Genomic DNA, 15,873 nt, shown 5'->3' on the forward strand with positions numbered 1-15,873 from the left:
TCATAATTGGATTAAACAATTTTAGCTTTACATTTCATTTATTTATTTTCTTATTCATCTTCTTTTTAATAAATACATCAAGAAAAATCTATGAAATTGTTTCTTTTGTCTTTAAAAAAACTAAATACCACGATAAGTTATCGAGGTAAAGTCAGAAAAAAAAAATATACAGGTGACTTTTTTATGCTGAAATGTAACACATCTGCTTTCTCACTATACCTGGAGTCAATGAGGATGCCTCCATATCAAGGGTCATTGGATAATTTAAATACAAATCAGGCTCTATCATCAGCTGATGCATGGGTAATGTTATTAGTAATATAAAGTGAATAAAAATAGATATAGAAGATAAATGGTGAACAAAAAAAAAAAAAAAATGGAAACTTGGGTAACAATAGAAAATTATATTAATATGCAGTAGCATTGACTTTGGGCTTAAACATTTATTTTTCAGTGTTTACTTGCAGTTATTAAATTAACATCCCCTACGCAGTTGATTTTACTGCATGCAGTGCATAACAAAATCCCTTGTAAGGAACGATTGACCATGAGTTGGTAAGAACGTTGTAGAAAGTTCCGACAGTCTGGACAGTCCTGCAGTGATTCTTTTCCAGCATTTGTTGCAGTTGGTGTGGAGGAATAAACTTGTCATAACTGTGTGTTCCTTTAGGTACTATATTCAAAACGTTTTCCGCAATAATTATTCCACAAAGCCAAGAGAGATACGTCTTATTCAGGGTTGTGACAAAAATTGATCCACCAGGCTGAAAAACAAAAAACAAAGGAATGTAAGAACAAAGGAAAGTTGAGTGTATGTAAAAGATTCACAGAGCTGTATCATGTCATGATAATTTAGCTCCTTGCAGTTTTGAAAATTTTTCGAAGTGATTTCATGTGAGAATTTACTCATAAAAATTCTATTGAGGTATCAAGTTGAATCTTTTCTTATCTTCATCAAATTACATTATTAAGACTTGTGAATTAGTGCCTTTTTCTTTCATGCTTACTCTGAAAAAATCGAAATTTTTTGTAAAAACTGTAAAATTGTAAGTTTTTTAGTGTTCAATTTTTTCAGGATGATCAGAAAAGAAAAAAATAGGGGACAAATATCAGAAAACTAACCAATGTATTTGTATGAACAGAAAAATATCAACATTTCATATCATAGTTGATTCTGTTGTGTTTGTGAAAGACCTGCCCTGATACTTGTTCATACCACCTGTTCTGCCTCACTCCATCCTGCTTGTTTTATGGGTACTTGTTTTTTTTAACCGAATTGTTCCCATTGTCTTTTGAATATGAATGAGATTCATGAGGATGTGAGCAATAATCTTGTTAAGAAATACAAATACCACCATTCAGACTATTTTTTACAAATATCTGAGTTGTTTTCAAACGATCTTTTTCCTTGCAAGCTTCAATTCTTTTAAACTTTAGAGGGTTAAATTTTTTTTTATAAAAAAAGGAGAGGAAGAAAAGAAAGCTATATGTACTAACCTTTAAAGCTGTAACACAAGATTTGATGAATAATTCAGGATTCACAACATGCTCTACAACTTCAGACGCAACGACAGCATCATAGACTTCTGCATGATCTTTAATGTGATCTTCGATTGTGCATGAGATGTACCTGAATAACAAAAAGTTTAAGAAGATGTGTATTCACAGATGAATTTATAAAAAGTGCTAAAAGAAAATAGACAGCTGAAAATATGTGCTACAAAGCCAGTTTTAGGAAATTATTTTTTGTGGGTTTGCAACCACAATGAGCAGGCAAGGTTCATTTTCCACTGCAATTTTATCATTTTCGATCATTTTTCTAAAGACTTGTGATAAGTACAGTTAATTGGCAGTTTGTTCAAAATTTTCAATCCTTACCTACCTTTTTAAAGTACACTGCACTCTTAATCCACTGTACTATAGCAAGTTTACTATATTGACATGAAGTTATGGATGATTTAGAATATTTAAAACATATTCAGGAAGCAAAATGTGGTGACTCAGGATGAAAATCTAATGGAAAATTGAAAATATTTATTTTGGATACTCATACTGTGGATAATTTCACTTCAAATTTTGGATAATTTCTTTGACACATTGTTGGTTAGACAGTGAGTGATGAAACTTCTTCAGAAATACTTTCCATCTATCACACGCTTCTTTTGATCTGCTGTTCTGTCATGAAAATCAAAATTCAAGATCTCTGATGCTGTTCGGCTCTCTGTGATATTAGGACATGCACTAAACTCTTTAATATGTATGAACAGAATTAGTTACAAATTCAAAGAAGTAAATAAAATATCTCATACGGTTTGGTGAATTTCATAAAAGGAATATTCTTAATTTTAAGGGCTCATGGCGCACTTTCTGACTGACCACCAAAAACAGCTGCCTTAGCTCATGCAACACAATGCAGAAACATACTAATTACCTGATATTTTTCGTTACGGAATTTTGAGCTGCATGACTTATGGCTATGTTAATGAGCTCAGCACTGGGTTCAAGTCCTGTTACATCGGCTCCAATCATTGACAAAGGCTGTAAATTTTGATTTAGAATTAGAGATATTCAAGAAGAATGTAGGGAAGTTATAATTCTAGATGGCAACACTACAGAATTTCTATGTACTTCATGATTTTTTTACAGTGGGGAGAAAGTGTAATCTTTAATGAAAATTTGAACTTTCTGTTAAAAATCCGATAAAATGTATGAAAATAACCACAAAAACACTTGTTAACAGATAAATACAATAAAATGTTAGGGGAGGTGGGTACAGAGATATTAAAACAATGAAACTGAGTAACCATGATTGCTTCCAACATCTTATACAAAATGTGCCAGGAAATTTCTTCAGACCTACATAATATCAATTTCAGCGTAGCAGGTAACCTAGTAAAAATGAAGCATCTGTCAGGTGTCATTTACTGAGAAATGGGATTCACTAGATTGGATTGGTTCAGTTACATCTCAAAAACTCTGTACAACTGATAAAGATTGCCTGGAGGGTATTCTTAATTTCCAAATCATGGAGGCAGGCAATTTCCTTCCAGTCAATCCAAAATTATGTCTCTAGCTTAGTTCTGCGAAGAGGACTATCTTGAAAACTATGAATGTAACCTGCACGACTTACCTCTGATAATAATCCTCCACCACAACCAACGTCGAGAATTTTCAGTCCTTTGAGAGATTCCCTGGTTTTGACAGCATCAGCTGAAATTGCACCAGAATTTGCCAGACCATTCTTAATGAAGGGTACACTGCAAAAAAAGAAAATAAGTTGAAAATAAAACTGTCATTAAGCACTACTATCCACTCACAGGAAACTGTTGTCTACACGAGTCAAATCAAGCGCCAGACTAATTTCTGTATATTTGAGGATGGAAGAATTTCCCTGTATACTGACTGTTTTTTGTTTGTTTTTTGACAGAATTAAAGGTATTTTGTACATGGGCAGATTCAGCAAATTGGCAACATTGTTTTTCCTCCATTTAAACCTACGGCAATGTATCGATTTTCGGATGAGGCCATTGCTCTGACAAGAATCGATTATTCAACCCAGGTTTAAATGTAGGAAAGCCAGTGGTGCCAAGTCGGATCCACCTATGATTTTGTAGAAAAAGAGGAAAAAAGTGTAGGTGCAATTAAGCTGTGGTTTTTTGCTGACGTGAAGGTTGATTTCGATACCTAATTTTTTCTACGTTGATCATGGTTTTTAAGTAAGCAGGAATCTTAAATTTACTGTTTATAATGTAAACTACGAACATACTTTTCTTGCACAAAAGTTAGTTTTGAAATTTTGATGAGAAAATACAGAGTAGTCCAAAAGTCTTCCGTGACCAACATTTGACACTACCCCTGAGATTTTTACACAAATTGAGATAAAGACTTGGAATCTCATGAGTGCTCCTGAGTCAAAGGAAACAACTTTTGATACCCTCACAATTTGAGAAGGGATCCTTCTGAAAAGGGACAAGAACTCAAAGGATTATAAATAAGGGTGGCGCAAGAATTTTGGATCACCCTGTATGTGCTGTAGGGCTTAATTTCTTCTTCTGTCTAGTCGACGACTAAACAACTGGATATGACTCGATGAAACTCCTGTGCTTGATATTTGTAGCAAATAGTTGGAAATCACAATGCACTAAGCGATAAACATTTTCTGTGAGAACAAAGACTGAGAGAAAATGATTTCTAATAAACTTGCTCTTTTACAATTTTATCAGAAAGTTATTAGTTAAGTAGGAGTTACTAGACGAAACTGATAAGAAAAACATACCGCAGGGCATTCATGGCATGAAGGCCCTTCATTTTCCCAGTAGGATCCCACCACTCATCTTTTAATTTATTGTGATGATCTACCTCCTTCTTGTCAACTGTAGAGTTTGAATCTGACAGCATTCTTGATAACTTTATACTTGCGCTAAAAATAAAAATGAAACAAAATAAATTAAAAGGCATGTTTTGAGAGGTGTGCTAACACCCTGTCATGAACATAAAAAGTTACAATAGGAGACATCAGTTTAAAATTCATCTGGAAAACTGGAATGATAAGCCGAACACAATTTGAAATGAATACCTCTCCGACACATGCGCTGTCCACTGTTATCACATAATTTAGAGATGAAAACTTACTTACCAACTGATAAAAATCCTCACCTCGTTTGGTAGTAGTTGATAAAATTATGTAAATAAGAGGTAATTAATATGATTTAAGATATCATTTTCTCAAAAATGGTGACGATTTGTAAGAATTTTTATTGGCGAGATAAAATTTACTACATTGTGGATTAAGTTATCTGGCGAGCAATAAATTGGACTATATGCATCTTGAATCTAGGAGCTAATATTTGAAAGGCATACAATATCTCATCATGGCATTACATCAGGGCTAAGTTGAAAAAGAATGTGTTTGACAAATTACTCTTTTAAAATGGAGAATTTGAACGGTAACTTGCCTAAGATTCCTTGTCTTGCAAAGGCATTTACGACTTGTTGTGCTAAATTGAAAACCAACTCTAGTCAAAGCTATCGAACACAACACCATCATTCACTGATTAAATAAAAATTAGTTAGAAATTTTATATTATTTAATCAGTAATTATTCAATCGTTCATCGTTTAACATGTTATCTTTGTTATCACCGAAACTTATTATTGTTTACATTTTTGTTGTTGATAACAAGTCCAAGGTTGCCATATCATATTTCTTTTTCGAATTTCAAGGCGGAAAATTTAAACGAGCCAATCAGATAGCTCTAATCTGCTTTGTTTAGAAACATTCGATACATCGAGTTATGCGAGTTCAGCAATCTCGCTAGATGGTCAAGCGAGAAAAATGAATGAGGTAATTGAAATTGAAGTGAATTAATGAAATTCTTGGAATTCAGAGTGATGTGGTGATGTTTGTGTGATCTCTCCGGTATTCCCCTCGTGCTCGGACGTTTGATGAATACAGATTTTCTTAAAAGTGATCAGTTATTATTTTTACAGCCTTAGTTCCGCCGTTGTTTCTCATGAGTGTGTGCTTTGGAGTACCTTGAAAGTAATTTCAACCATTGTCTCTTCACCTTTATACTTAGTCAATCCATTAATTTTAAAACCTGTTTTATCATTCCTTTATTCTACTTAATTGCTGATACCACCCATCGCAAATATGATGCAGCAGGTGTTCAAAACCTTGCTCCCGGACGATCGACCGATCTCCGCAATCTGTATCGTTGAAGACATCAGTAAATGCCCCCCAGGGTTCACTGCTGTAAGTGCATCAATCTCTGTTTTTACTCTCTTTCTTTAACTCTAATATTTTCATTATTTTTTCATGTAATTTTTTCTCAGGTATATCCTTGAAAATCAAATTTTCTTGTTATCGATAGCTCATGGGAATAATTTGAATTAAGTTGGACTCGAACAAGTCCAGGGCGTTGGTTCCAGAAATTTTTGAAATTGAGGATTCTTTCAGAAGCAATGCAGCTAAGATTGTGCAATTTTTTACAGCATTTGCGGTAGATGAAATTCATTCTCAGTCCACTTACTTCCTTATGATAGTGAGGAAAAATGCATAGGTAGCAGAACTGTCAGACAAGTTACTTACTTACAACTAGAAAACTATATTGCATAATCTTAGCAGCATTGGATGTCTCATATTGACGGTGTAAGTCGGCAATCACATAACTCGGTTTGCGACGTCGCAGACTTCCTGTCATACCTTTTTTTTTAAACGGAAAACTACTCAACAGCAATTCTTTAAAACTGCCGTGATTTTTTTTCTCTGTGTGAATAAAATTCTGCGTAAACTTCAAAGAATGATGCCAATTTGTTCTCCTTTAAAAAAATAACACAGAGGCGGAGATTTTCAGACACCGCAAACGAGTTATGTGATTGTCGACTTACACCGTCAATATGCTTTTTTACCGAAAAATGTCTCAATTTTAACCTTTTGCAGCTTGCAAAAGTCTTAAAGATTTTTGTTTTGACAAATCGACACAGTGCTACATCCTAAGGGCTTTTTTTTTATCCGAACCACAGTGGACCACAACGGAACGCATAACTTTTTTATCGCGTTCCACTGGCGCGATCCAGTGCGTTCCATGTGTTCCAGTGGAACACTTGGACCACTCTTCCGAGGTAGGTTGAGGTTGGTTCAGGCTGGTTGAACCAGCCCGAACCACTATCATCGCGATCCATGCGTTCCACGGATAAAAAAAAAGCCCTCAAATCAGTCAATGCATTCCACTGAAAATTGCCTCAGTCATCAGATAGCAACAGAAAGAAATTGGCTCTCTGTAGCTATTAATAAAACACACAAGTGAGTAGACATGCCACTTTTCCATGCAGATCTGACCAATATTAATCACCTAAAAGTTATAGCCAAATTTGTACCGTGTCAAGAAATAGTGACTCTAAACATGGCAGAACTAATTATTTTTTGAGTCAGTAAAATTATTTGATTTATAATACATTGTGTTAATTTTCAGATCTCAAGAACATTTGATCAGGATTCAGATGCGGATCTTTGGAAAGAGAATACATTCTTTGGCAAAAAATGTACACGGTACATGTGTATCTCCAAAACAGAAGGAATTCCAGAGTATATTGTAGAAAGTATTAGCGTCATCAATGACAAACAGCTGCCGCAAGATGGATATTGTTTGATATCGCAGACTATTGACAGTGGTAAGAATTTTATTTTTGAATTGAAAAAAAAAAGGGGGAAAAAACCGCTTGCAAGTAAAGTGCTTCTAAAAAATGTATTAGTACATATATCTTTTGTCCGACAGACCCTCCTGGATGGATCAGGGAATTTCAATTGAAAGAATAAAACCTTCTCTTTTGCCAAATGCTAAACAGGAATACTTATATGCTTTAATCTTAAAACTTCAGCTTCACAAAAGCTTCATTTTAGATGAACCAGATCAGGATGAAATATTGGATGCTGTACTGGTAAAATGCCATGTCATTAAGGTTTATATTGATACAAGCTAAATAATAAAATCTGAAACCAGTAAGTAATTATAGAAAAACTAAGAGAACATAAAAATTTGTTTCACAATTTTCTCAACAAGTATAGCAACCTTAATTGAACTATTGTCTAACTATCCTTGGTATGGATTGGACGCAATGATTACATATATGGCTGCCATCTCACTGAAAAAATTCTAGGAAGCTAGAGAAAAATATCCTGTGAGCAGGAGCATCAAACTACCTTACTTCATGCTGAGGATTCTGCCTCAATTTTGCCATAGTGGTGACAATTTTGCTTCAATTTTAGATCTCCTTTTGTATCCTCATAGACGTCAAAGACAACTCAAGTCTCAAGACTGAAGAGGTAAAAATGTTCATGCAAACAATAGAATAGTTTATAGTTCTCAGTTAGGATTTTTTTCCAACATTTTGCTAAACAGAGTATGTACATTTTATGAAGATATTTTTTTAAAACATATCTCATCAAAACTGTTACATTCTGTCCTGTTTCAGAACAAAAAGCCTGGCGCAAGAAACAAATGGCCTACAAACTCTCTCGAAGAAATGTTGCTGCCTCTGCTGTCTCAAATATAATTCTTCTTAGTCGATCAAAACAGAAAATTCCGGAAGGATATAATTTTATCGGGTATGTTGTTGCCATTTTGTATGAGTGACTTGGTAGATGATCTTATCTTTGAACCTAAGGTGACCTGGAATGAAAGGGAGTACTTGCCTATTGGTCTTACATTGAAGAGCGATTGACCAATCAAAAATATCCTTTCCACATTAAAATTTTTTGAAATCGCTGCCCCTAAATCCTCAGATTTGGAATGTCCAATTAAACCCCAAAAAACTGACCTAAAAGGAGAAGCAGGTAGCAATTGCAGAACTACCCACTTAATTATTTGTTATTTTGAGCAATCAGAACCAGCGGATGGTCTGTTTTCAGCCTTGCAAGTATCCATTAGTGTTATAAGACACCCTACTCCAACAGTTAAAGTAAAATTTTAAAATTTAATCCAAGACAGGATCAGGATTATCCGACAGGATTATATTTCCTAGTAACATGAATTTCAGCCATTTTTGCTCATTATCTCAAATTTTTGAAGTAATACTTGGTAGTGTTTCCTAGCTAGCTGTCTTCGAAAGCTTCTTTTATGCCTTCTAATTTTTACAGTTCAAACAGAGTGAAGTGAGTACTTGACATGATATGACATCAGTGTTGACTTACTCCTGACCTAGCTGAATTTGTTGTATACTATATTTTTTCACAAGTTTTTTTTAGGTTATTCGAAATCCTTTGATAACATAGGCATTTCAGTACGTAAGCGAGAATCAAAGACTGGCAGTTCCATCCTCACTTAGGGAATTCAAAAACCTGAAATCTGCACTTAAATTAAGCACTGTCTTGCTTCTCATGAGGCTGGATCTGCCACTGTTTCATGATGTCCGTCTCTTATCGCCAAAGGAGCTAATCTTCCAATTAATATTTTTCAGAGATGTCAATGGTCTTGGCTTGTGCTGTAAATTTAACAAAGTAGAAATCAATGTGGAACCAAAACAAAAGTGTAACAGGTAAATTACTTCACCTAAAAAAACTTCTTCCTTATTTTCCTTCTTTTCTTTTCATATATGCTGAGCGCTCGTTTTCTTTTTTATTCATTTTTTATTTGCATACATCAGCCTCTGCAGAGAACTGTGATGTAGTATGCGTCAGTTTGTAAGGGATTACAGAGATATACAAGTTAATGGTAAGTCACCAAATTGCATCTCGATTGTGTTGTTTCAAATCATCCGCTGTCATTTTATTTTATTGAAAAAAAGTATGCAAACCAGTGAATGTTATTGCTCAAAATTTCTATAGGACAACTTGTTCAAGAAGAAAAAAATCAGTGAATATCCAAAAAATAATGTTTGTTGGTTTTCATTTGGAAACATAAGATGTGGCATGAAATCTGCTGTGCCACTGACCGAGACTTGTAATGGGCCCGTTGCAAACTTTTGCTGGAATAAGAGTTGTTACTCATAGGAAGTGTCTCAAAAATCAAGATGAGTGCATCGGCAAAGTCTGAAATGCACTCCTTACTTCACAATTTGCCTAAGAAATTCGCGTTTTTTCAAACCTCCCCCTTCAAAAACGATACCTTGGCACAGGTTAACATTCACATTTTTCTCGCATTGATAGATACCCGCTTGATTGACTTCAACTCTCCTCAAATTGCATGTGGAAGCGTCGGCCATGTTGAGCAGGGATTGAATGGAACGACTCCTCTGACGAAATGTTCACCTGTGCTGTAGTATCCTTTTTGAAGCAGGAAGATCAAAAAAACGCAAATTTCTCACACAGATTGTGAAGTAAGGAGTGCATTTCAGAGTTTGCAGATGCGCTCATCATGATTTTTGAGACATAATCTATAAGGAACAACTCTTATTTTTGCCTTAGTAAAAGTTTGCATTTGTCATCTTAAATATCAAAGTGCTTTAAGATATGTATAATCTCAGGAACATCAAGGCATTCATCGTGTAGTGTAAGCCCAAGTAATTTTTCCTTCATGTTCAGTATTCAGTCTTGCATTTTGCCATGGGGGATTTCTGTTTAATTTGAGAATCAGATGAAAAGTGGAACCTTGTAGTTCTGATTGATACGGAATCATTCTCGATATTAAATTGGAGATTGAAAACTATTTGAATCATCTGGATATTATTTAAAATTTAAATTAGGTGCAAGCAGTCTATTTATGTCTACCACATTTTTACACTCAACTTATCAATTCTGATCAATGATGCATCGTTTTATAAACATATCTTTCTTTTCATTTCAGCTCGACACCCATTATAAATGGAATTGGTTCCGCTGGATCTCCAACCCCACCTCCACGTCCTCCCCGAACTTCACCTGCTGTTAATGGCAATAGTTTTCTTGCATCAAATTCTCAGAATGGTGATGACTATGAGCGTCTTGTCGAACTCAGACCTTCTCGGCCTGCGCCAAATCCTCCACCATCCATGTATGGAACCATAGCCTCTTTTCAAGGTAATGTAGATCAACATGATTTGTCAGATGTTGAGATTTTTCATGCGGATAGAGTTCATGGTGTTCGAGACTAATAATTCATTGAATTCCTGGCTCAGTTTTCTTCAAGTCATGTCAATAATGTATCAATCATTAGCTCAAATTTTTTAATGTTGCAAATTGTAACCACAATCCTCATTTGCTGTAATCATGAGATACTTTTTTTATGAATGTACTTACACCTTTTTTTTCTTCTTTTTTTTTGTTGATATTTTTAATGGTGGATAACATAACTGCCGGGGAAGGACTTTCATGCTTCTTTTTCTACCTTTACTTCTGTAGTGTCTCAACTATAAACTTATTTCGTTTTCATATTTTTTTGCAGGTTTGGAAGGCGTACCTTTTATACTGAACCCAAAAATAGATGACAGTTTTATCTTGGACAGTATGGTACGTAAGATTATTCCTCAAAAATGAATCTTGCATGTTTCATGGGATGAAAAATGGTGCTATCACCAGTGGCCTTTGATTGAATGTTTAATTTTTTTGTCGAACTTTCTTTTGAAAGAATGAGAATCATGCACTGAAATCCGTGTGATTAACAATACACTGAAGAATATTGAGAACCATACTGCGCTTCTGTTCTTTCACGTTAGTAAGTTTGGAAAAATGGATAGGGGGCATGAAATTTTTTTAGGAGCTAAAGCCGCTTTGTAGCTGTACTTGGTGCTCAGCGCTCAGGGAAAGCAGAACACTGGTTGAGGGTACTGAGTTTTATCAATGGTTTTATCAATTTCCCTGAAAGATATCTAATTGAAAAAGATTTGGTTAGAAAGATCTGTTTGCATCTGCAGTACCTAATGGTTACCTACTTTCCCAATCTTTGATTCTATAATTTATGTTTGTCATGGTGAATAATTACATTGTAACAAATCCTTATTGTATTTTTTCTGTTTTTTTGTTCTTTCCAGAAAGGGTTACCTGTGATCAAAGCCAAAACAAAATATGAAATCGATAAAGAAGTAAGTCTTTCTACAAATTATTTTCACATGAGTATCCACCAATTTTTCAAAATATGAGAACAACATTCTCCTAAATGATCAAAAATCAGGATTTATGTTTGTTTTTTCAATTTGATCAGAGATATGTTTTTTATGAGACCAAAATTCTGACTCTGATTGGTTGAGTGTGTGCATTTTATTTGCGAACAATTTAAGAGACACAATTTCAACCATAGAACTAGCAGCTATAGTCTTCACCATGAAAAGTGATGGCTGAACCAGGTCTGTTGCCAGGTTGTGGAATAAAATGGAAGTATTTCACATGGATTAAATGGGGAAAAGTGCCAATTTTCAGCACTGTCACAGGTTTCAATGCCACTGTAAGATAGAGTCAGGTGAGTGGCTTAGTCTATTGTATGAGGGTTGATTGGCTTCAGCAAGCCTGATGTAGAATATAATATTAGACTCCATGAAGTTAATGCTCTGTGTCACACTTGAACCTAGGAAACGAAAACGGTTCAAGATTATGCTGCTTTAATTGGAGTTTGGTTAAAAAAAGAGTATTTGTATAGGAGCAAAAAAGAAGATTAAGAACAAGAGAGTTTCAAGAAGTAGCATACATACACACTTTAACTCACAAACCCGGCTTACAAGATTGATGGATACGACTCAAACGTTAAGATGTTAGACTTCCTGACTCGCGGTGTAGCCAAGAGAGTTGACTTATTGTCTGGCTGGGATGTTGAAACCAAACTGAAATTTCTCCTTACATGGCTCGTAGGCCTGGAGAAAAGATTTGATTCTTTCAGATCGTATCGTATCAGCCATCCAGTGCACAGATAAAGAAAAGCATAAAAATAAATGAGATGATGCGTCTGTTTGCATACAAGCAATGGTTTAAGGCCTAGAATGTTCTTTAAGTTCAAACTAAGAAAGAGACAGAAGAAATGAGAGGGAAAGAGATAGACAAAAAATCTGTCCTCAGGACAATTTTGAAGACAGGAGTTGTGTAACTTGCAACACCCGAGTTCCTTGATTTTGCCAATGTACCTGTGTTTCAACCCCTAGGCAGTACCCCAAGTTAGTCACCGACTCTGCCCCTTAACTACCATTTTTCGTGGAATGGACGATAACTGCTTAGAAGGGCATAGAGTGAACATGTCCTTAAGAACAAAAAGTGTTAAATTTGTCAAAAACTTAGAAATGCTCTCATAAACATTACACTCTCTGTTTTTACGAAATATTTTTAATTCGCTCTGTCTCTCAGTCATAAAATTTCTCAAGCTGAAATATTTTATTTTTCTCTGATGGTATGATAATAAGTTTTCCATTTTATCCGCATGACCTATGAATTTGTATCAATTTAATATTCTTTGCTTTCAGTATGATTACGATTTTCGACTTGAACGGCAAACATAGCAACTACCCCTTTGGAACCAGATGGAAAATAATACTTGAAGTCATACGTCTGACCTTTTTTTGACCTCATTAGTGGCTTGAACTCTTTTTTACAATGAAAAATTTATCCTGTCCGAAGACTGTCAGCATTCAAATACCTGCTTGAACTTCCATATATGTAAGGTCAGGTTTTTTTGTGACCAAATCTGTCAGATCCTCTTTCAAATTTCTGTTCGTTTTATTTATTTATTTTTTATGCCCCCTTTAAATAATCTACAGAATGCTTGCAAACATGCTTTTTTGCTAAGTACTCACTTGTTTCCAGCTACCCAGTAAAAAATGCATATCATTTTAAAATTGTATCTTGAACTCAGTGAGTAGCTGGTCTTTCTTATAACAGGGTGAACTCTTTAAAATCTGGCAGAATACTCATCTTTTGTGTGTGCAGTGATTAAATCATGATTTTATTGGTGTACTCCCACAATCAACTAGTGGTAGTACTATCAGCTCTGATGCTTAAGAAAAAATAAATTTAAAGTAAGGTTTTAACTCAAGTAAGAAATTCATCTTGATGTTGAGAGTTCACCATGTTTAATTTTTCTCTTTTGGGATTGAAGTTGATAATTTTCTTCAGTTTATCATGACCTACAAAGTATTTAAATGATCAGTAGAAAAATCAACGTTTAGAGAAAATTAATGAATAAACTTCCGAACAAATTTTTAATTATTTGCTAATATTTATTTAAGATTAGACCAGAGCCTTTTTGTAAGGTACCCAAGTTAAACAAAGAATTTTCAATTTAAGAGGGGTGCTTCATTCAATTTTAGGAATATATTTATATCATGATCATATGAAATATGATTGGAGAATTTGAGCTTGCCCCAGAAGCTAAGTATGGTTCAAGTATTCAATGAATGAATTATGTGGGATTCATCAGGTACTGTTACGTTTCATCATCAAAGTTGCATTGATTTAATCACATTTTTCAAACCTGTTCAAGCAAAACCATTTGAAAAGTTATGGAATATGTCCTCTAATTTTGTATAAAATATATGTCTTTTAAAATCCTCCTGGATTCTTAAAATCATGTCAATTTTCATATCAGATATTCCTCCATGAAACTTTGAATATCCGTCCAAGTTCGGCAAATAATTGATCCACTTAAATTTGATGTCAAACCACTCAGCATTTATGCTGCAATACAAGAAGATTCAATTTTCTCCATGAAGTATAAGTTTTCAGCAATTATCTTCCCCTCAAGATACTAGCTGTACAGCAATGCAACATATTAGAGGTTTTCGTCCCTAGATTACTTAGATTCATCATAAGAATGTCATCCTATTTATTTTCAACGCTTTTGTCAATACCATGGCTAGCACCGGGGGCAGTTGTATTCTCTTCCCTATTTTTGTCACTGTTAGTATTTTGTATCCTCCATTCTTCTTTTTATTTCTTTATCTCTTGATTCACTTTTTTCGTATAGTATTAATCCTTCATTGACTGTCTTTATGTTTGCTTATGAAAATAAATCACTGACAACGTTTAGTGCATTTTTGAACCTCCCGTTAGCTGATTAAACTCTGTAAGTGTATTTTCGACTGATTTTGTAAATATAATGTGATATTTTTTCCCATGAAAATTTGACAGAATTCTGGAGATTCAAGTGAAGACTGTAACTATGCTAACGTTGTAAGTGTAATCCTTGTTTTCCTCTTTTATTTAATAATTTTATTACCATCTCTCTTTTTTTATCTCTCCTTCTCCCTATTTTATCTCTAGGTTTATTTTATTTTTTTCAAAAACCACATCCCATCTTGACCACAGTGATCATATTTTTTTTGTGCCTTTTTTCTCTGAAATATATTTATTAGAATTAGTAGTGAAAAGTCCTTTCTCAGTGAAACCCTCGTTGTCTTAGTAATTAAATGACTAGCTGTCTAACTTTCCAACTGGGAGGATTATTACCATTGTGAACAAGTTATTTGTGTAAAAGATTATGGAAATAATTTTTTTCTGCATCTTAGGAAATGTAGAAAAAAGCAGAAACAGCTAGAGTCCATGCCAAATAAGTATACCCAGTTTTAGACCACAACAGAAGATCCACCATCTTGATTCTTGCATTTAGGTACTTCTCATTCTGAAGTAATGTTAGGCGATCTGTTGTCCTTGTAAGTCTATATATTTATTTGGCATTGCCTCTATCAGACGGGAATGAATCTTTATCTAAAAATTCTGTACTAGACGTAATTTCTCTCTCATCTCATGACAGGGTTGGGTGTTGTAATTTTTTTCTAAAGTTTATGGACTCCAAAAGATATGTATCAAGTCATTAAAGGGTGCTGTAGAGGTTAATGTCATTAGTTATTCTTTGTGTATGTTATAAACGTAAAATGAAGATAGTGAACGTATGAACCTAATTTTTTTATCTCTTTAAGACCTTAAAAAGAAGTTTGTACTCATAGTGACTCTTTTAACTCAGGATATCTCAGCCACTAGGAAGTCTTTTTGTAAAAAATCCTGTGACCTAAAAAAGGAATTTAGAATGCACAGCCTTTTGTCTGCCCTGTTTAAAACCAGTCGCAATTTTTTTTATCCAGCTGTAAGCAATACATATTTTGACGCTTATGTCTTTTATTTTTACTAAAGTGTTTTCTTTTGTTAGTGGAATCTGAAGTTTGCTTGTTTAAACTTAAGTTCCGCTTTTTGTCATCCCTCTTATTGTCACTGACCCACAAGTAATTAAACAGTTTATGGTATCAATTTTTTTTTTGTTTTTTTTTTTTTTTTTTTAACCACGTCAGTTATCACTGAGAGTAATTACTTAATAGTAGGTAATAGCAAGTAAATACTTAAAACACCGGTTTTTCTGAGACGAAAAATTGAGTTATTACCACTACCGAAATAATATTTATCCCATACTACTATCCACTGTGTAGGAGAAAATTTGTCGGCTCTAAAACGTCGGAGTTTAGTGTGTATCTTTTACGTCTATGTAGTAAT

The 15,873-nt window shown here is 34.3% G+C and overlaps 2 protein-coding genes across 3 annotated transcripts; one reads left to right on the top strand and one right to left on the bottom strand.

Moving 5' to 3' along the window:
• Positions 1-281: 281 nt before the first annotated feature.
• Positions 282-5,167, bottom strand: Coq3 (ubiquinone biosynthesis protein COQ3, mitochondrial). 2 transcript variants are annotated; one of them, XM_019046800.2, is made up of 6 exons: positions 4,956-5,167; positions 4,277-4,420; positions 3,131-3,257; positions 2,432-2,538; positions 1,498-1,630; positions 282-764 (listed from the first exon to the last, which is right to left on the bottom strand). In XM_019046800.2, exons 1-6 carry the CDS (start codon positions 5,045-5,047, stop codon positions 486-488), a joined length of 882 nt encoding a protein of 293 aa, XP_018902345.2. In that variant the 5' UTR covers positions 5,048-5,167; the 3' UTR covers positions 282-485. The 2 variants fall into 2 exon arrangements, with proteins under 2 accessions (XP_018902345.2, XP_018902422.2); XM_019046877.2 differs by lacking the exon at positions 4,956-5,167 and adding an exon at positions 4,657-4,838.
• A 146-nt stretch (positions 5,168-5,313) lies between these two features.
• Positions 5,314-15,660, top strand: Mvb12 (multivesicular body subunit 12-like Mvb12). Its single transcript, XM_019047119.2, has 8 exons — positions 5,314-5,754; positions 6,974-7,172; positions 7,974-8,106; positions 8,958-9,035; positions 10,283-10,494; positions 10,859-10,923; positions 11,445-11,495; positions 12,858-15,660. The coding sequence occupies exons 1-8, from the start codon at positions 5,653-5,655 to the stop codon at positions 12,891-12,893; spliced, it is 876 nt and encodes a 291-aa protein (XP_018902664.2). The 5' UTR covers positions 5,314-5,652; the 3' UTR covers positions 12,894-15,660.
• The last annotated feature ends 213 nt before the right edge of the window (positions 15,661-15,873 follow it).

Source organism: Bemisia tabaci, chromosome 2, assembly GCF_918797505.1.
Source record: "Bemisia tabaci chromosome 2, PGI_BMITA_v3".
Taxonomy (NCBI): domain Eukaryota; kingdom Metazoa; phylum Arthropoda; class Insecta; order Hemiptera; family Aleyrodidae; genus Bemisia; species Bemisia tabaci.